General features: G+C 42.8%; 2 protein-coding genes across 5 annotated transcripts in view; one reads left to right on the top strand and one right to left on the bottom strand.

The window, feature by feature from the left end:
* Positions 1-795: 795 nt before the first annotated feature.
* Positions 796-20099, bottom strand: prkacba (protein kinase, cAMP-dependent, catalytic, beta a). Of its 2 annotated transcripts, none has more exons than XM_085245842.1 (10): positions 19789-20099; positions 9215-9276; positions 8787-8915; positions 7410-7508; positions 7059-7141; positions 6694-6820; positions 5942-6037; positions 4420-4542; positions 3538-3702; positions 796-3427 (listed from the first exon to the last, which is right to left on the bottom strand). In XM_085245842.1, the coding sequence occupies exons 1-10, from the start codon at positions 19832-19834 to the stop codon at positions 3302-3304; spliced, it is 1056 nt and encodes a 351-aa protein (XP_085101968.1). In that variant the 5' UTR covers positions 19835-20099; the 3' UTR covers positions 796-3301. The 2 variants fall into 2 exon arrangements, with proteins under 2 accessions (XP_085101968.1, XP_085101967.1); XM_085245841.1 differs by lacking the exon at positions 19789-20099 and adding an exon at positions 10812-12519.
* A 1553-nt stretch (positions 20100-21652) lies between these two features.
* ttll7 (tubulin tyrosine ligase-like family, member 7) overlaps positions 21653-22146 on the top strand; it is an 82202-nt gene continuing 81708 nt past the window's right edge. For all 3 annotated transcript variants that reach the window (XM_085246348.1, XM_085246349.1, XM_085246347.1), the window contains exon 1: positions 21653-21866. The gene's annotated coding sequence lies outside the window, so the exon portion shown is untranslated. The remainder of the gene's footprint in view (positions 21867-22146) is intronic.

The following is a 22146-nucleotide window of genomic DNA, read 5'->3' as shown; positions in this document are numbered from 1 at the left end:
ATTCTTTGTTACATAAAATCTGCTACAGCAAAGTATACTCCCCTTGCAAACACAAATATATATGAGTGGGAAAACAAAAAACAAAAAACGTGTCAGCCGTCTAAATGATGTGCAAAAATTCCACAAACTAAATAGAGACACATTTCAGATTATTGATCCCATACTGGCACATGTGACTAGCTACAGAGAACTCATAAACGGATTTCCTGCAGTCAGGAGTGTGAGGTGGTTCAGGGAAAAAGTGCCATCATTTACATGAAATCTGACAAAGATTACACAGATTGGGAAATAAAGGATACGGAGATACAGATGTGGAGAGATATGGATTTCCTACACAGTTTCTGGGAAGATTTACACACACACACACACACACACACACACACACACACACACACACACACACACACACACACACACACACACACACACACACACACACACACAAGCTGTTTGGGACTGTGCTTTTCAAAGTCCTGTTTGAATATTTGTTCTGGATTTTACCATTAAATCCTGTCCAGACTTCAAAGTGAGAAGAAGAAAATTGTTGGATCTTTTTTGGTAAATCTGTTTTTAAAGGATTATTTAAAAAAAATCTTTCTTTAGACAAAGGAAATGAAAAAAAATAAGTTAAAATCAAAAGGCTATCATTTTAAATAGGCATTTGAGGTGTCAGTGTACATAAACGTAAGTCTTAACAGGGCAAATAAAAAGTTACACAGATAAAACTTTTCAGTATATTCACTGTTTTTAACACTTGCAAATAAAACATTTGGAGTCTTTTATATGAGAACTATAGACGATTAAACATTTCAGTGTTTATTCATTATCTCTAAATATAAATAAAACAGCATACGAAACAGTTCTGTCTCGGAAATGAAAACAAGGGTAAATAAAAAAATGTCACATGCTGGGCTCAAACAGTAAAATAAAAGTTCACATGTTGCCAATATTTATGTATAAAATGCTACAAAATAGCATTCAGTCTGCAAATCTTTTCACATTTGGTTTCTATGATTGTTGAACTTGATTCAATTGCATTTTCCTCGCATACAAATACTTGAGCATCTTGTCAAATTATGACGAAGCTTCTCAAGACTTAAGGGACATAAAGTGAAACACTGTCAATAGTGCACTGCTATTCCTGACAGTGTGAAACTCGATTTTCACACAGCTGTGAGGATCAAACTCTGACATTCGTGTGGACAGCAGAGACAAACCTCTGTTCACAAAGAAAAGAACGTTTCTGATGTCTGGATGAAAGAAAAGTCCTTTAGATATGTTAACCTGTAACCGGAGAGTTGTTTGTTCTTTACTTAGCGGCAGGGAAAGAGTGAGAATTAATGGGTCATGAAAGTTGCTCATAAAACCTTATAGAATATGATTTAACAATAAATTAAAAGGAGTAACTGATATTTTGGAGTCTTATGAGCTTATTTCCTTTGAAAACTATTATTTTTGTCAGCTGTGTTACTGATGTAAAAAAAAAAAAAAAAAAAAAGAGCGAAAAAAGCATCAAGCGTGGCCGAGTTGAATTAATACTTTAAGGTGATGATATTTCAGTTTTCTCTTCACTGTTTGTGAATGTTGTGTTTCTTTCTTAACCCATATCCAATTTACTTGTTTACTGCATGAATGCCTGAGGCTTTGGAACAATTTAAAAGGTAACAAACGAAAAAGTGGGAACATTTTTAGGCTGTTATCAGGTTGTTGTGACACATCTATACAAACATGAAAAAATGACAAACAAATATGGCAGGTACACAACATCTTGCGATTGTTCTGCTCAAAACACAGCAGTTAAAAGACAAAAAAACAAAACAAACAGCAACCTAAATGAGACCAACACTGCTTCCCCTTCATGATAAAACCTCACGAAAATATCACCACCTGACCTTTCAATTACTGAAAAACGCACTAATGTATAAAACAAACCATGTAAATGTTGTGTTGTGCACAGTGATATACTCAAATTCTCTTAGTTCCCTTTCTCTCTAACATAGCCGTACCAGAAAAAATATATTACTTCATTCCATTATGCTAATATCACACCAAGACTGAGGTAAAAAGGAAAAGTCCTGCGACCAGATATGGATAAACGATGCTACAGATTGATCAGCACAACACTGACAAGTTTCTGCTTCATAATAACACTTGTCAATATTGATCCGCTTCTTTGAGCGTGCCAAAACTTCAAGAAGCCATCACCGCTTCTTTCCCTTCATTGAATTGTGGTCATGCCCTAAGGAAACACGTTCTTTAAAGAAATCAAATCATACATCTATATGCACAAATACACAATTTCAGGTCTCGAGGGCAACAGAGGGATAAATAATGATATTTAAAGCTGGGCTAGGCAACATGTTTTCGGCATTTTTTTGGACAAAAAAAAAAGAAAACATTTATATTAACCTCTCATCATATTTAGCTTCAAATGATCTTAGAGGGAGCTTTATTGCTGCATCTCCACTAAAGCCCACTCGAAACGCGACACGTGACGGGAGACTCTGGCCTATCACGGGTCTTTCAAACGACACCAGGTAAAGTGGTATAAAAAGGAAGGAGAACATCAGCACAGAAATAAAGACAAACTGGTGCCGTGGGTTCGAATTCTAACTTTCACCTTGTAGAGATGGGTTTGGATGTTGCGTGAAGCCAAAAGTTTGCATTTGCAGCCTGTGCTCGGCTGATGGGAGGGGCTTCGGACGGAGATGGAGAGCAGCAGCGAGAGGCGCCGTCTATTTTCAAATCCTGGCTTTAGCTTTAGATTTACTTTCAGTGTTTCTGATTAAGGAATACTAAACTGAATCCTACGGGAAACTAAGTCATGTAACAGAAAACGTGTAACAGCCAATGAGATATCAGATATTTAAACGCTCTGCCCAAAAGTGTCCCTTAGTTATCCAAAAGCCTAAAAACCACATCATGTGCAACACCAGCTAGCTGCTTCAAAGTAAGATTAATATTCGTCTTCAAGTTGCTTCTCAAATAAGAACTTAAATAAGGGACGACAGGACACAGACAGTGGCAAACATAGAAAACAAGGTAAAAAAAAGAAACACAACAGGAACGTGGTCTGGTACTCTGTGTTGCAGCACGAGGGGTGTCTGCATAATGTGCCTGTGTATAGATTAGTGCTAACAGCACGCAGGATCATGGCAAAAAAAGGAGCTCATTCGGCTGTGTGGACTGAAGGAACTAGGCATTTGTTTGAGCACGTGATGGCCTCAGTTCCATCTTAACCCTCAGCGGAGTGCAAATATCCCAAAACACAAGAGCCCTGATTGGGACTCTTGCTCGTTCACTAGAAGTCAGCAAACTCTTTCGCACACTTTTCTGTTTGCGATACACGGATCTCCTCCTCTTCATAGTCATCAAAGTTGCTTGTGTCTCCTGGTCCTCTGCACTTTGGCAAGAAGGGAGCTTCAACCTGAGAATTTAGGAGGATATGAATTTTCCATTTTAATATGAACCACATCCAAAAAAGGAAGCGCGAGCAACACACTGATTATTTTCCCTGGGAAAAAAAACAACACCAACCTTTCGCTCATAGATGGCAATCCAGTCTGTTGTGGAGAACCACTTGTGATTCTTTATGTCATTGACACCATTCTTCAGGTTCCCAAATCTCTTTGTCAGGTCAACCTGAAGCAGGTTCCTCAGCAGATCCTTGAGGTCGGAGCTAAAGTGAGAGGGAAATCGAACCTGCAGAATTGCAAAAATACATAAATAAATCAAAGATGTGGGTTATGAAACACAAATTGCAGAAAAATACTTTCACTGTTTCGCTTATTACGCTGAAATAAAACAGCTAAAAGCACTAAAGAACAACTGGAAAGCCAAAAGCAAGCTGGTCCCGATGGTAGTCAGCAGTGTCCTCCTTCTTCTGGCTGGTTGCCACAGCAGATCATCTGCCTCCACCCTATCCTCAGCATCTTCGTCTGCCAAACCAATCCTCTGCATGTCCTCCTTCACTACATCCATGAATCTTCTCTGAGGTCTTACTCTGGCCCAGCAGCTCCATGTTCAACCATCTCCTTTTTGCCTCTCTAACGTTGTCTCCAAACCGCTCATCCTGTGCTGTCCCTCTTGGTCACTCCCACTGAAAATCTGAGCATCTTAAACTCTGCCACCCAGAGTTCCAGCTCTTGTGCCACTGCCTCCAAGCCGCACATCACAACACCACTACCATCTTGTAAACCTTCCCTTTCACTCTTGCTGCTATCCTTCTGTCACAAATCATCCCTGACACTCGTCTCCACCCACTTCACCCCACCTGCACTCTCTTCTTCACCTCTCTTGTGCATTTTGGATGGTTGACCCCAGATATTTAAACTCATCTAGCTTCACCAACTAATATCAGAGCATTTAAACATTGGAAAAAGTAAAGCTCAAACATTGCTCCTGCTTATCTTTGCATACCTTGCCAGAAACAATTTTTTCATAAATCTGGATAGGCTGATCAGCGAAAAAAGGAGGGTAACCAGCAGCCATCTCGTAGACAAGAACTCCAAGAGCCCACCAGTCCACAGCTTTGTTGTAGCCCTGAAAGAAAAAAATGTTTCATCAAATTTTAAAGACTTTTCTTGGTCTATTTTTAATTAGAAAGCAAAAGTAACAAATTATCTCAAATTTGGAGATAGTCTGACTCAGAGAGCTAAAGAAGCCCAACACAGGGCACAGTTGCAATTGTGACCTCCAGGATAAGGGGCATCTCTTAACTGACCACCCTCTGTACTCGCTTGTCCAAGTACAGAGTAATAGTAAAGTCATTTCTATCTAGTCTGATGTTTCTACTGATGCCTCTGATGATATAATCTACTCTCCGTGTCAGACTTTTCGTTTTAAAGCCAGAGTTCACATGTCCGCTGAACATTAATGGGAACGAGCTGACTTTCTTTGAGCCAGTAGCAAAAGAACTACCTGGAAGACGTCATAGGGGGCCTCTATAGGCCCGGACCAGATACTTAATATTTAATTCAAGAACATTTTTGGTAAAATGGACTCTCAGGCTCTCATTTTATTAATTATAACATGTAATGCCAATGTTAATTAATTCCATCACTGTTTTTTTTTAAATAAATGACTTCAAAGAAAGATCAGTAATGTGTAATTTACTATTTATTTATTTTATCTGATGTATTAATATTTATGTTTAAGCTCTTTTTGCAAAAACAGTCCCCGAGGAGAGAAGGTTCAGTGTCCCCGTTTCTAAACATATGAAGCGATACTGAAGAATGTAAATGGCCCACACACACACACATTCACACACTGGTGATGGCAGCTACACTGTAGCCACAGCCAGCCTGGGGCGCACTGACAGAGGCGAGGCTGCCGGACACTGGCGCCACCGGGCCCTCTGACCACCACCAGTAGGCAACGGGTGAAGTGTGTTGCCCAAGGACAACGACCGAGACTGTCCGAGCCAGAGCTCGAACCAGCAACCTTCCGATTACAAGGCAAACTCGCAACTCTTGAGCCACGATCGAGACAGATAAAGACCAGGACAGTGGCTCGTTGTTGTAAAGCCTCTGTGCTACAGCAGAACGAGCTTTAAACAAAACAAAGGCAGTACTGGTAGAGCTCTCTCCACGGCTTATTTTGTGGGCCTCTAGATCTACACTGTATGACTAATACAAGGATTATATCCTGATGTATTAATATCCCGTAGTTATATGGGACAGAGAATAATTTAACCTCAGCACTGACTCAAATCTGTAAGGAAAGACATCAGCTGACACTCGGTGTCAAAGGCTGCCAGTGAAAAATGTGCTTAACTGGAGTGAGATCAATTAGCTGTTTGTTTGAATTTCTAAATGACAATTGATTCAATATAAATGTGGATTTGTGCACAAAGGTCAGCACACAAACTGAACCATCACCCAGCAGCCTCCAGCCGGACATTCAAACATGTAAGATGGGCTAACTGTGTATGAAGCCTCACCTTGCTGAGGATGATCTCTGGAGCCAGATACTCAGGAGTTCCACACAACGTCCAGGTCCTGCCCTTTACTCTTTTGGCAAAGCCAAAGTCTGTGACCTGAGATAAAAAAAACAACACAATTGTTATAAGAAGAATAAATACATAAAGGTAACCATGCAGGACTATAACAGTGCAGGTTGACTGAACTATCACAGGTTTGACAGACACAAATGTTACTGTCACAGGCAGAAACGCACTAAATCAAAACCCACTGAACTTCACACAGGACCTGTGAGACCTGTGGTTTTCTGAAACTGTTTAACCAGGTTACAACGCAGAGTTTACCACTCGAATTAACATTTCAGACTGGCAGATCTGTTTCGGTGTAATAGACTTTTTATCATGGCTTTTAATCTAGTGACAGTTTCAGTGGCTCTAATCTCTGCCGGTAGAGATTATTAAAAATCCTGTCTTCTTTATATGTTTATTTACAATAATTTAGGCTAATACGACTTATAGAACGTTACGTATAGAACGTTATTTTAGAGACAACATCGAGCACGTACATGTCACAACCTCTCAGGTCTGGTTTTAGACTGACTGCAAACACAGAACAATGTCAACTAAAGTCTTTAAGATGTATCTTGCTTCAGTTTTGTCCAGCTATAAACTAACATCTGAAGGCTTCAGCCCCCAGGCTGTCCTATTAACACACTGTTTCTGATTTGCTGATGCCTTTCCACTACTTTTATTTCTTTACATTGACTATATACCTGGATATACCCATGTTGGTCTATGAGCAGGTTTTCAGGCTTCAGGTCTCTGTAGATGAGGTCTAAGGAGTGAAGGTACTCAAAGGTGAGCACGATCTGAGCTGCATAAAATCGAGCATGGTGTTCACTGAGAGAAGGAAACACAGACAGTCAGATACTGACGGAAAATATGAAGGAACTCAAGTCTCTTCTGAATGAAAGACAACTCAGTCAAACACTATATAGGTGTAGGTTTTTAATTCATTTATAGCTCTGACAGACCAAAACAGAACACCTGAAATTGCTTTTGTTCAGCTATTTGTGGCTACAACAGCAATCGCAAACAAAAAACAACCGAACGCTAACAATAATTATGTGCATAATACCTGAACCTCCCAGTGCGTCTGAGGTGTGAGAACATCTCTCCACCAGGAACATATTCCATTACCATGTAGAGGTTTGAGTTGTCCTGTTAATTTAAAGAATACATATATATATGTATATAAATATGAGAAATTAATGACATTAGGACAAGAGACTAACCACATGTGCAGTTTAAAGTTAAGTTTCTGTTCTTTGGACTCGGTCATCTTGTGTGAAATAACTCTGTCACAGGACAAAAGCAACCAGGGGACTTGGTATTTAATCTAAATGTGATGACGACATGTTGGCCAATTAACCGACAGGATTAACTGTCTGGAACAAATACAATCTTTACACCTTTGTTTTGTCCTTACCTTGAAAGCGTACACCAGTCTGACGAGGAAGGGGAAGGAGACGGCCTGCAATATTTTTTTTTCGTTTAGCGTGTGTTCTATCTGCTTCAATTTCACCACCTAAAGGGGAAAAAAGAAAAAAGGCAGAGACATAAACAAAAAAATCATATCAACGAAGTTGCAGTGCTGTCCCACACTCACGCTAAAATAAAGGCAAGCGGTAATCTCAATAAATAACATCCGTACAGAATAAAATATATACAATAAGTGTAAAAATGAAATGTGTGTGCAGAGACATAAACATAAGAAAATAGCTAATCAGATCAGGTCAGGTATTAGCAATGATTACAGTCGTTGGCTTGTTGTAAAAACTGTCCCTGGGTTTATTTGTCTGTGACCAAATCTCTCAGAGGGCAGCAGATAAAACGCCCAGTGTCCCGGGTGTTCCTCAGACCGGCACCATGCTGTGTACCCGTCTGAGACAGCGGGTGCTGTAGAGGTCCTTCAGGCAGGGAAAGGGGTGGCCGATGATTTTCCAGGTGATGTTAATAACTCTTTGAGGTGCCCTCTTGTTTTTTTCCATGTTTTACCGCAGCTTCAAACGTATTACATTTTTACATTTTTTAACTGTGTTTCTGTGACTCTCCACACAGTTTAGAGTAAATTTTGGTGAGGGATTAAAATCAAACTATTCAATTTAAGATAGATAATCCATCACTAAGGACTTCCTGTGGTGTTTAAGTCCTGTTATTGCTGCGTGGTCACGCAGTCGAAAGATAAAAAATCTATTTAACACGAGCTGATGCACAAAACCTTGCAGAAACCGCTGCCCAGTGACGCTGTGCACACCACGAGCTATGCAGCCAAAAGCTGAAAGTAGAAAATGCTTTTGGTTATAAGCTTACTGTTAATTCTGAGACATCAAGACATCACCAACCCGAACAAACTGTGAGACATCGCTCAGCAGGACATTTAGAGGATATACAGTTTATGTTTTCGACGGTATAGTCTCATGCTGTACCGGAGGACGCTAGTGGAAAGTAATGGCTGCAGAAACAAACAATAACATCCATACAGTGGAAAAAAAGTGTGAAAGCTGTGGTTGTAACTGTTGAGCGAAACCAAAAGCTAAACAGGTTCACCTCTTGAGCTGATGGTGAAATTCAGGGGAACACGAGGTTGCTACATGAGCAAGGCACTACCGGCAGGCCAATCTGCCTCTAAACTTCCACATCAGTATTTAAAGATCGAAACTGCGGCGTGAGGCGCCTTTGAGGTTTTCAAAAACATAATGTTAGTGCTGAGAGGAAACGCTCCATTTCCTTTTATGAGAAACACAACATCTTTGCAGTTTACAACACCAGCTCTTATGGATGCAAATGCAAGCCATTCGCTTACCTTTTGTTTGTCCAGGATCTTCATGGCATAGAACTGGTTTGTTGCTTTATGTTTCACGAGCATTACTCGTCCAAATGATCCAGTCCCCAGGGTCTTGAACCTTTCAAAGTCATCCAGGCTTGTTGTGCACTAAAGGAAACACATTATCAGTGGCAGGAAAACAACCAACACTAGCAAATGTTAAACTATGTGTACTTATGGAAGCCACTAGCTGTTTATCTTCATGCACTATAGCTCAAAAACACAAGCTTAATGGAAATGTTTTTGAAGCACATGCCTCTGACACAATTATGCAATCGGCCAGCATTCAAGTCAACAAGAAGGAAATGACGAGGCACAACTGAATCTCTCATTTTTACTCAAATAAGAATAAAAAAGTGTACTAATCAGAGAAAACGTTTATACATTACCCTTAAACAACAACCCACCTGTGGTGGACACTCCCATTTTCTTAAGAAGTCTTCTTTGGCTTTAGCTAAGAACTCTTTCACTATAAAAGAAAAGATCGGTTTTGATAATTAGAATTAGAGTTTAGATAACCGGACAAGGTCAGTGCACATGCTCAGGAAAACAAACTGGGATAGTTTAACATGTTCAAGAAAAACAAACAAGGGCAGTTCACACAATCAAGGCAAGGTCAAGCAAAGGTCAAGTACCAGGGAGGAAATGTCATACTTGACAAAAGAGGAAAAAATATTTCTATTGAAAAAAAAACAACCCAAACCCTCAAACCACACACCTTAGCAGGACATGTTAATTCATAAAGTGATGCAAAGAGCTCTGAGGACTTTACAAGTTGGCCAATTTAAAGGCAAGCTATTCTGCATCTCTTTCAGGAGGAGGTGGGGGTAAAGGCAGTGAGGCAGGTAGTGAGACAGACAAAATGCAGAACAGATCTGAGACTACAGAGCAAGCCACAGAAAGACAGCGTACTGTGAAAGTCACTGCAGACATGAGCTTTCCAAAGTCAAAGAGCCATCAGATGGTGCCTACAGTGCCGCTACACTTTGGTATGTTGCTACCAATTTAAATCTATACAGTCAAGGCTGCGTTTGACTAAAAGTGAGACAACAAACTTTCACTCTTTGACTCGGGACGCCTCATGGAAAAATGAGCATACCAAAAGTCTCTACAGTTCACCAAGGGTTTGCAGGAACATTCATCCACATGGATGGAAATGATGGAGAAGAGAAAGAGAGGAAGAAGCATTTATGAAGTCTTGAAAGAAAATAATGTAAAACACATTTTAGATTCACACAACAAAATGATAACAGAGGAGACAATGTAAGGCAAAGCCTACCGCCAGACTAAATTTAAAACTTATAAAACTCTTCTACACTGAAGTAATGTGATTATTTTGGTTTGGTGACTTCCTTTATCGTCTCTGAAAATGTCAGCTAAAATATTTAAGGAAGTTTACGTCTTATTGTGCAACATCAAGAAAATAGTTTCTTTTTTTTCTTCTTTTTTTTAAACAATTGAGCAACAAGCAGTTATTTTAGCCCACAGTCTTTTTTTAACACTAGACTGTATTCAGCAATTAAATCGAACTCTTTCTATCTTTTGTGCCACTTTTAGAGGCTTCTTTGGTCTGTGAAGAACAAAGGACAACACTGATTGAAGAGACATTTTAAAGGTTTACATAAAATGCATTTCTTTCTTGCAAAACGTTACACAATGACAAGACACAGATATTAAGACAATGTAAGCAGCTGAAGCACCACAAATGGGCTGCACTACAAAGCGTTATGCCTTCTCTGGTAGATCTAAAAAAATGGACAAATACAGGTTGTTAAATTGATGGTTAAGGTACCTCTAAATAGTTAAAAGCAGTAATCAAACTAGGCAGCTTCTTGCAAATGACAAAAATAGAGGCGTGCCAAAAAATAATTCGAAATAATGCAATTTATACAGAATCAGTTGATTTAATAAGTGCTTCTACGGAACTATAAAGGTAGAAAATGCAAACCTGAAACTCAAGAAGTGGCGGGCAAATCTAAGAGTAAAGCAATGAACTGCACTTACTGCACTTATCCCACATGATGGTGAACTCAGAGATATGCGGCACGTCGCTCTCCTGTACTCTGTTCTCTTGGCTACCTTTACTTTTGCATTTGTTAAAAAAACGGCTGGCGAAGGACTGATCCTTTCCCTGGGACATTTTGAGGCAAATATTTTGGTGTGTGAGAACGACGGCTCACAGGCAAAGTGAGTACGTTTTGAGACAGAGCATCGATGGGACTTCCTGTATGTGCTCAAAGGCTCTGCGATGCTTGGCTAACCACATAAAGTTAAGCTTCCTGTTCAAGTGCTCTGCTTCAGTTTCTATGGCCAACTGCATGTCCAGTAATTCTGTGCAGAATCATTTAAAGGCATTTTCTTTTATCTCACTCACAAAAGATAACACTGGTTTGATAAAGATATACAAAATTAAAACAGCATGCATGCAAAGTCCTGTCAAAACCACAGTGCAGCGGGTTAATTCAGACGACTGATAAGACATCGGTAAGCCTGTTACACCCACTAAAAACATGAAAGAGAAGTTATCTCTGGCTTATTGTGCTCTCTGGTGGTTATGCTTTACAATGCAGTTTTTTAAAGAGCTTTCCTATTTGCTCCAAGTCACTCTTTTGAGCTGACCCTTTAAAGCACACTTCTGCAAATACTGGGGCAGTAAAAAGGTGACTTTTGGGGGGGCTTAACACCAATTTGGGTAACAGTAATAAAAGTGGAATCCTGTCGTTTAAGCAGATAAAGAAAATGGCACATATATACTGGTGTTGGCATAGTTGGCGACCAAACGTCCATTCTTAGTCGGGGAAAAATCTTGATGTTGTTTGATATTTGGTAATAGGGAACTTAAGAAAACAGTGTAGAATGTAGTGAACTCGTAGCTTGTCCTGCAGAACAGCTCTGACTGTTGTTTACAATACTTTCAGCACTATCTGCAGCACATGCAGCAGAGTACGATCACAGCAGAGCAGATGTTAGTGTGTAATCAAGTGCTATCTTTATGGTGAGTTGCAAAGTATTTTCTCAAATATACTGCTGTTGGGAAGTAATAAAACAATGATCTTATCCTTTTGTCTTTTTTATAATCACTTGCAAAGTATACAGTAGTGGTCAGACTTTTACATACACTCATCATGGTCATAAATGCCATGGTAATTCTGGACGTTTGATGATTTCGTTGAGCTGTCCTTTTTCTAGGGAGAAATTATTGTCATCTTCAGTGCCTTTAAAATCCATTTTGGATTTTCTCTGATCGCAAGTCACAATTATTTGGTTAAATGTTCCACGTTGCATTATGGCCAACTGGCTTTGGTAGCAATCAGAAAGACTGTGGCGAAATTCTTGTATTTGACCACACTCTTCTTGGGAGAGTTAATAGAGTTTGTTAAAACTGGTTGGTGTTTTGGCACAGACCCAGTAGGGTTGAGGTCAGGTCTTTTGGAAAGGCTATTCCAGAAGTTAAATGTTAGCCCTCTCTATTCATTCCAAAACCAGTTCTGATGTGTTTTGGATCATTGACCTGCTGGAACTGTTGGAATATGCAACTGTGTCAAGGATTCAAACATTTAGCAGTTTGAGGTAGGGCTGTGTGATACGACCAAAATCTCATATCCCGATATAAGACATCTATCGTCCGATAACGATATAAATCACAAAAATGTAACCACCACCACCACCACCACCATCTTCATCCGCTTTGTCCGGGGCCGGGTCGCGGGGGCAGCAGCCTAAGCAAAGAGGCCCAGACCTCCCTCTCCCCAGCCACCTCCTCCAGCTTATCCGGGGGAATACCAAGGCGTTCCCAGGCCAGCCGAGAGATATAATCTCTCCAGCGTGTCCTGGGTCTGCCCCGGGGCCTCCTCCCGGTGGGACATGCCTGGAACACCTCACCCAGGAGGCGCCCAGGGGGCATCCTTGTCAGATGCCCGAACCACCTCAGCTGGCTCCTTTCGATGTGGAGCAGCAGCTGCTCTACTCTGAGCCCCTCCCGGATGGCCGAACTTCTCACCCTATCTCTAAGGGAGAGGCCAGCCACCCTTCGGAGGAAGCTCATTTCTGCCGCTTGTATCCGCGATCTCGTTCTTTCGGTCACTACCCACAGCTCGTGGCCATAGGTGAGGGTAGGGACGTAGATCGACCGGTAAATTGAGAGCTTCGCTTTTACACTCAGCTCCCTCTTCACCACGACGGACCGGTGCAGCGTCCGCATTACTGCAGCTGCAGCCCCAATCCGTCTGTCGATCTCCGGCTCCCTTCTCCCATCACTCGCGAACAAGACCCCGAGATACTTGAACTCCTCCACTTGGGGCAGTAACTCATCCCCGACCCGGAGTGGGCACTCCACCCTTTTCCAGCTGAGAACCATGGCCTCAGATTTGGAGGTGCTGATCCTCATTCCCGCTGCTTCACACTCGGCTGCGAACCGTTCCAGTGCGAGCTGGAGGCCCTCACCCGATGAAGCCAACAGAACCACATCATGTGCAAAAATCAGAGATGAGATTCTGAGGCCACCAAAGCGAAAGCCCTCCGCCACCTGGCTGCGCCTAGAAATCCTGTCCATAAAAATTATGAACAGAACCGGAGACAAAGGGCAGCCCTGGCGGAGCCCATCACCCACCGGGAACGAGTCCGACTTATTGCCGGCAATGCGAACCAAGCTCTTGCAACGGTTGTATAGGGATCAAATGGCCCGTAGCAATGGGCCAGACACCCCATATTCCCGCAACACCTCCCACAGGACACCCCGAGGGACACGGTCGAATGCCTTCTCCAAGTCCACAAAACACATGTAGACTGGTTGGGCAAACTCCCATGCACCCTCAAGTATCCTGGAGAGGATAAAGAGCTGGTCCAGTGTTCCGCGACCAGGACGAAAACCGCATTACAAAAATGTAACGTTTTCTGTAAATTTTGTGAATCTCGGGCAGCTCGACTTGTGTCAAGTGTTTCCAGCTCGTGTAGCTGGAGTCGAGTTTTTTAACCGATGCATGAAACGATACATTTTTAGACATAAGTTGTAACGGCCGCCGTTTGCTTTGTGAGTATTTATTACACGGCGTGCTGCGGGGAAAAGCCTGTTCTAACGTTTGAGTCTAAGGTTTATTTTTTAGCACCTGGCGGCTCTTTTTTACTTCTCATCAGTAAATAATCTGCTCTTTCACGTGATTCAGTTTATTTTGAAAAGTCTCAACAGGATCTTGAGCTTTATTGTGAAAGGTTTGTGTGGAACATAAACAAGCGGACACGCGATGCTGTTACCGTCGTTGTTGCTAACCACAACGCATAAAAACAGGCGCTTGTTCGTCTGTAGTGTGGTTATATTAAATATAAGAGAAAGAGAGAACTTTAAGAAATGAATATAGCCACTACAGTGACCATCAGAACCATGAAAAATATTGCTGTAAACAGGTTATTTTGCGACACCACGAAACAAACGATAGTGTAAAATGAAACGATAGATGTTTCTATATCGTCATCAGATATATATCGTTATATCAAACAGCCCTAGTTTGAGGTGAAGTTGACAAATCTGGAGGTAGTCCTCCTTCTTTGTGAAATGTACCAGTACCACTAGTAGCAGTTCAGCCTCTGTTCATGGCACTATAAGACTTGCTTCATTGCAGACAGTGACACAAGTGTTCCAGCAGTTTCCAGTTCATGACAGGGTTGAGCCTTGGTTGTTCCTGAACATACTCTCATCTGCGGGTGAGAATTTGGGTATTCTTTCTGACTTTGGCAGAGTGGTGACACATCCAATTAACTTGTAATTTCATACAGTTGTTTGAACTGATTGTCTTAAAATCTGTATGTGGTTTAGATACCTCAGCTTTTGTACATCTACAACTTTCAATCTTGCACTGAGTTCCTTGGACTTTCTCGTTACTCTGAGTATTGGTCCATCCCAATAAGTACTGACAAACAAATTATTTTAAATGCTGGCAAAGACAGGTAGTGATCTGCTAACTGAAAGGTTGTTGGTGCGATCCCTGGCTGCCACAGCCTGCATGCCAATCCTTGGGCAAAACACTAACCCCGAGTTGCTCTCTGATGCATCCATTGGAGTATGAATGTGTGTGAATGTTAGATAGAAAGCATTTATATAAGATAAGATAAGATAACCTTTATTAGTCCCACACGTGGGAAATTTGTTTTGTCACAGCAGGAAGTGGACAGTGCAAAAGTTATGACGCAAAAATTAGAATACAATAAGAATAAATACAGTACACAGCTGTACAGAATAGAATAAAATAATATACTATATACAGTAGAATAAAATAGAATAAAAATATACAATAAGATAAAAATAGAATACGAATGCTATATACAACTGAGTAAAAATACAACGATGCCAGAAAAGATTATTGCACTTAGTGTTATTGCACATGTGTGGATGTGTGTGTTTGTTCAGTTAAAGTCTTTGTTGTGGAGTCTGACAGCAGTGGGGAGGAAAGACCTGCGAAATCTCTCCGTCCCACACCGTGGGTGCCGCAGTCTCCCACTGAAGGAGCTGCTCAGTGCTGTCACAGTCTGCTGCATGGGGTGGGAGATGTTGTCCAACAGGGATGACAGCTTAGCCGCCGTTCTCCTGTCACTCACCACCTCCACTGGGTCCAGAGGGCATCCTAGAACAGAGCTGGCCCTTCGGATCACCCTGTTCAGTCTCTTCCTGTCCCCAGCAGAGATGCTGCCGCCCCAGCAGACCACACCATAAAAGATAGCAGAAGCCACCACAGAGTCATAGAAGGTCTTCAGGAGTGGGCCCTCCACTCCAAACGACCTGAGTCTCCGCAGCAGGTACAGCCTGCTCTGCCTTTCCTGTAGAGGGCGTCTGAGTTATGAGTCCAGTCCAGTCTGTTGTTCAGATGAACACCAAGGTACCTGTAGCTGTCCACAGCCTCAATGTCCATACCTTGGATGTTCAGTGGTTGCAGTGGAGAATGCTTGTGCCTGCGGAAGTCTACCACCAGCTCCTTGGTTTTACTGGCATTGATCTGGAGGTAGTTCAGCTGGCACCAGTCCACAAAGTCTTGAGTCAGTCCTCTGTACTCCTTGTCGTCCCCATCAGTGATGAGGCCGACTATTGCAGAGTCATCAGAGAACTTCTGCAGGAAGCACTGGGTGGAATTGTGGGAGAAGTCTGCAGTGTAGATGGTGAAGAGGAACGGAGCCAGAACCGTTCCCTGTGGGGCCCCCGTACTGCAGACGACCCTGTCCGACACACAGCCCTGAGTCCTCACATACTGTGGTCGGTCGGTGAGGTAGTCCAGGATCCAGGTAGTGAGGTGATGCTCCACTCCAGAGTTCTCCAGCTTGTCCTTCAGAACCGAGGGAAGAATGGTGTTGAAGGCACTGGAGAAATCAAAGAACATGATTCTCACAGTGCTTCCAGCGGTCTCCAGGTGAGCGAGGGAACGATGTAGGAGGTGAATGACGGCATCATCCGCTCCAATGCCAGGCTGGTAGGCAAACTGAAGTGGGTCCAGTGATGAGCTTGTTAGGCGCCGAAGCTGAGCCAGGACCAACCGCTCCAGGGTCTTCATCAGGTGGGATGTCAGAGCCACCGGCCTGTAGCTGTTGAGGTCCTTGGGGCGTGAAGTCTTTGGCACTGGTACAACACAGGAGGTTTTCCAGAGCTGTGGGACTCTTCCCAACCTCAGGCTCAGGTTGAAGAGGTGCTCCATCACCCCACACAGTTGGTCCGCGCAGGACCTGACGACCCTCGAGCTGATGCCATCTGGACCCGCTGCCTTCTTGCCATTAATCCTCCTCAGTTCCCTCCTAACCTGGGTGGTTGAGAGAGACAGGCTGGAGCCTTGTGTTGAGTGTGTATTGGATGCTGTTGTTGGGGGTGGGGGGGGAGTGAGCAGGGTGAATAGAGGAGGTGTGAAGTGTCTGAGGTGTCAGAGGTGGAGCAGCAGCAGTGGGGGTGGGTGAGTCTGCAGCCGATGTTGCAGACTGCCTCATGGCTGAGTCAAATCTGTTGAAGAAATGATTCAGTTCATTTGCCCACCTCACATCCCTCCCAGGCAGAGAGTTCTGCTGTTTGTGGCCTGAGATGGTTCTGAGGCCTCTCCAGACTTCACCAACGTTGTTTTGCTGAAGCTGGTTCTCCATCTTCTGCCTGTAGCTGTCCTTCCCATTCCTTATCAGTCCCCTCAACTCTCTCTGCACCCTTTTCAACTCCTCTTTGTCTTTGGATTTGAAGGCCCTCCTCTTCTGCTTGAGGACAGCTTTAATTTCTGGGGTAATCCAAGGTTTGTTGTTGGAGAAACACCGTACAGTCCTGGTAGGTGCGGTGTTATCCACACAGAAATTAATATAGTCAGTAATGCATGTAGTAAGGCTGTCGATGTCCTCTCCATGGTCGTCACAGATCACCTCCCACACAGTCGACTCAAAACAGTCCTTAAGAGCCTCCTCGCTCTCCTCTGACCATCTCTGCACTGTGCGGGTGGCTGGTGGCACCCTGTGCACTAAGGGCTCATACACAGGGACAAGGTGCACCAGGTTGTGGTCAGATTTGCCCAGTGGAGGGAGAGGTGATGAACTGTATGCCTCTTCAGCATTGGCATACAGTAAGTCCAGTGTTTTATTGTCTCTGGTTGAGCAGGTCACATACTGGGTGAAGGTGGGCAGTGTGGAGTCCAAAGAGGCATGATTGAAGTCCCCTGATATTATGAGAAGGGCTCTCGGAGATTGTGTTTGCAGTCTGCTGACCACTGAGTGGAGAGTGTCACAGGCTGCATCCGTGTTGGCCGAGGGGGGGACATACGCTGTTATTGCGATAACATGCGAGAATTCCCGGGGCAGGTAGTACGGACGCATGCTAACGGCTAACAGCTCAATGTCTCTGCTGCAGAGTTGTTCTTTCACAGTGATGTGCCCAGGGTTACACCATCTGTCGTTCACAAAAACTGCCAGTCCCCCTCCTTTCCTCTTACCGCTCTCTCTCGTCCTGTCCGCTCGCAGCATCTGAAATCCCGGTAGTGTCACGCTTGTGTCCGGAGTTAGCGGTGTTAGCCACGACTCCGTTAGCATCATGATGCTACATTGCCGGTACTCCCTCTGTGACCAGGTTAGCGACGTGAGCTCATCCATCTTATTGGGCAAAGATCTTACGTTTCCAATGATTACAGAAGGAAGAGATGGTCGATAACGTCTCCTTCTCGGGCGACGGCGCTCCTTCCCAGCATGACACCCCCGTCTTTTCCTCCTCAGCTCGCTGGGAATGTCGGGTCTGTCCGCCGGCAGTACCGCTGCGGGACGCAGCGCTAACAGCTGATCCTTACTGTAAACAAAGGATCCCTGCTCTGGGTCCCCAGACACGCGTGAAAAAAGTAGAAATAAACTAAGAAAAACGACCAGAACTAGCACAAAACGGTAGAACATGGTTGCAGAGTCTAATTACAATTATATAGAAAAAGCATAGCACAAAACGCTTGTGTGAATGAATGAATGAATGAGGCAAGTTGCGTAAAGTGCTTTGAGTGCTCAGATAGAGTAGGAAAGCGCTATATAAAAAACAGTTACATTTACACTTTTTAAAAGTCATATATATATTTGGTATGCATACTTTTGACCCTGTGTGGATTAAAGAAAATATTCAAACTTTTGGTCCAATTCTTGCTTTTAAAGTCATTAAGGACGTATGCCATACAATCAGTCCACCTTGGAAAAAGAACACTTCAAAGAAATCATCAAAAGCCCAAAATTGCTATGATATTCACTTCCATGATGAGTGGATGTAAACACCTGACCACATCTGCATATGTATATGTAGGAACCATACTGACCAACATCCTGATGGCAAAACATTTTTTTCTGTACCTATAAACCCAGTATTGATAAGTTTAATTTAATGTGTAATATTTGAACAGAAATCTAGATAACACAGAATAACAGTGTGTTAAGTTTCTTCATTCATCACAGTGTTATTCTACTCAACTCCAAGCCCCTCCCTGCAGAAACTACAGGTCTCATGAGTCGCTAAGACTGTGTGAACAAGTGCCAAACAGAAAGCAGGTCAAGAACAGTGCTCTCCAGACAGAACACTTGGAATGGCACAGTTTAATGGATTAGGCTGGTCACTACTCACAAACACAACAGAGTGCCTTCTGGCTACGTCTCCAAGTGATTAATAGAGTGCTTTAGGATGCAAAATTCCTCTCCAGTAGTCGCAGTTTGACTAAGATTTTGCTGTTTTTGGATGTTACAGTATCAGGACAACACTTTAATATCACTATAAGAAAGCAGTGATCAGAGGCATTAACGCTTTAATTTACAGCAGACTTGTTGACAGCTGACTTGGCACATCAGTGTTAACCAGGTGGGAAAGACAGTGTCATTTCTTTTTATGCAGCCACTGTGTGGAAAACAAAGCAATTACATGTTTTATTACACGACCATTAATCTGGTTTAACCACATCAAGCAGCATTCTGGTCAGCTTGTGAGTCAGTGGTTATCAGATACCTGTTGTTAGCACTGACCAGGCCTTGTTCTGCGGCTTCAGTGGAAACAAATGTTTGCTGATGTTATCTGGGTCTACACACGCGATATTCGCCCTTTGGAAACTGCAAACGATGCTTTGTCGTTTAATCGTTATAGTGTTATAGTGCATAGCCTTAATACAGTTTATTCTGAGATGCTGTCTTTAACACAGACTGATTTAGATAACCAAAGAATATGATGCTGAGGATCACACTACCACATCCTTGATTATCCTTCTCAATAATTAGTTGACTGTAAAAATTGTAGCACCGTTTTCCGCTGAGGTAAACAAACACGAATCATTACGAGACCGCAAACACACCTCATAAACTGCCCTACCAAAGATGGTTCTTCTCTGCAAACCATATTACTGTAGTCTCCCGCTAACACTGGACAACTGCTAAAGGCTGCTCTCCACTCACTTTTATAAGCAAGCTCACACTGCACAATAACTAATGTTAAATGGCTGCGAGGCCAGCTGGATGCTTTCCAGGTGCTCACCGCTTTCTTGTTCATTGCCTTTCTTGGCAGTTGCTGCGTTTCCCATGGTAGGAAGACAGGGCGATCCACAGCTGGCTAGGAGCGATGATGGTGGCGGTTAGCTAACGGGGGGTACTCCGTTAGCTAGCTAACAAATATCAGCTTTTGCTAGCTGGCTGGTTGAAAACGACATCAATGTCTTCCCTTTGTGCACAGAACTTCGATGTGCTCTGCTCACCGCCTTGTTGATCAAGGTCCTTTTGTCATTCAAGTATGCCTCCGCTGGAATGACAACATGATCCAGACTTTTCACCTCTGACTGCTGTCGTTTTGTGCTGCGTTCAGGTCATATGGGAATACCCCGGCAAGGCTTGCTCGGTGCAATGTTGCCTTCAGGTACCAGTCAGAAATAGTGGACTTATGTCTACATTATACTGATTATGTAAAACTGCTGTAACCTAATGTGTTGCTGTTTTTGGCTCTTGTTTTTATTGGTATATTTGACTATATTTTCTTTTCGTGTTTCACCTCTTCAATAGAAACGTCTTTCAAGTTAATGTTTGTTTTCATAAAAAGATTTAATATGGCCTTTGACCTGATGGCCACTGTGTCATTTTTTGGCATTTAACAGAAGTTTGTCATTCTACTTGCAATAAATGAATTTATTAAAGCACGTTTTAAAGGATAAACACACACATATAAATCTAAGCTGATATCACAAAAATACAGCTGCTCACAAAATAAGATGTCCATTCCAGCTGTCATAGGGCGAGATGGGGCTAACACAGACAGGCAGGCGACCACTCATGCATAACCCCATGCATGTGTTTAAACTGTGGGAGGATTCTTGAGCACCCAGAGAGAACCCATCCATGCATCCATCCAACCCTTCTCTTTTGCTTATCCAATTTAAGGTTGAAGGAGGGCTGGAGCCTATCCTAGCTGTCACAGGGTGAGAGGTTAGGTGTACACACAGAGAATATATAAGACCAATACAAATAAGGCCCTATGCTGGATTAAACCCATGGGCTTCATGCTGTGAGGCGTCACTGTTAACTGAAATGCAGATAAGACGGTTATAAGAATATAACAACGGATGATAAAAGATTATAACCAGTAGTTTGGAAATTTGCTCGGCAAGCAGGGGTTGCTAGTTCAGTTCCAGCTGGAGACACAAATCTCTCTTTAGGGAGGAAGCGTGTCAGGTGAATGAAATCAAACATGCTGAGCTACCTGCTGTGGCGACCCTTTTGTTAAAGGAAAAGCCATACTGTTATTCTAGAATAAACAAACAAACAAACAAACAAACAAACAAACAAACAAACAAACACTTTAAGCTTCTCTCCCCCCCCCCCCCCAAAAAAAAAACAAAACTAAAAATAACAAAGAGAATAAATAAATAAAATGTTTTAGTTCACATCTGTCATAAAACTTTATCATAAACTAGTATTCCGAAAATACAGGTTCTTCCCCACGAGTCTTAAAATGTGGCACATCTGGCTGTAGTTTTGGACACGTTAATGAACTCGGAGCGGGACGCGCCCATTAAATGCAGGGTTGTTTTTAGCACCATGGTCAGCGACACAGTTGCTAGGTAGCTGTCCTGTGTTTGTATCAGTGAGTTGAGGAGGAAGAGCTGTACCTACACTAAACAACGACCTGAAGATGTACGAAATCTCATTCGCAGTAGTGGTATCACTTTTCCCTTCCTTCACAGCTACTTAGTAGATAAATATAATATGTGCTGACTTAACATATAAGCCGCTCAGGGTGCTAAATGTCACGTAGTTGCCAAATTGCGAATGCAAACTTCAGCACTTCCTTCAGGCTTCCCCCCCACTCTTACACACCGAATGGTTTTGCCCATGGACTCGCTCCAGCACTCCTAGCACACAAGAGCACTACAATATACAGATTTTTGTTGTCTGTCAGCCAACGTCTGTTTGTTGTTTAGTGGCGGTAACACGAAGCAGGCACTGCTAAAGTCTTGTAAACATTCCAGTGACTGGAGGGCTTCTGCAAAGACTTCTCCAAACGGTGGCTGTGTCGTCCGGATGAGAGCAGCAGAAGCTACACTGCCAGCGCTCGGAATAAATAAGGTAACGTTGAGGGGCTACTTTGCTTTCGCCTGTGCATTCTTCGCTAGGCATTACAGCTAAGCTAGCTGTAGAATAGCCTGGGGGTCATTATGTTGTCTTTGAGTAATTGTGTCATTGGGGAATATATTATTTGTTTTTATGTTACAAAATTGAATAAAAATGCTCTCATTCGACTACACTGTAAACGCTGCAGTGACGCTGAAAGTTAGCTGGATGGTCACACTGCCAGATTGTTTCCTTGTGCTTTGATTCTTCCACCTGACCTATGCAATAGCAGCCT

This window comes from Mchenga conophoros, linkage group LG15 (genome assembly GCF_057382185.1).
Source record: "Mchenga conophoros isolate Kocher_MC1m ecotype Shallow Benthic linkage group LG15, M_conophoros_male_GT1.1, whole genome shotgun sequence".
Taxonomy (NCBI): Eukaryota; Metazoa; Chordata; class Actinopteri; order Cichliformes; family Cichlidae; genus Mchenga; species Mchenga conophoros.
This window is presented reverse-complemented; position numbering and strand designations above follow the sequence as displayed.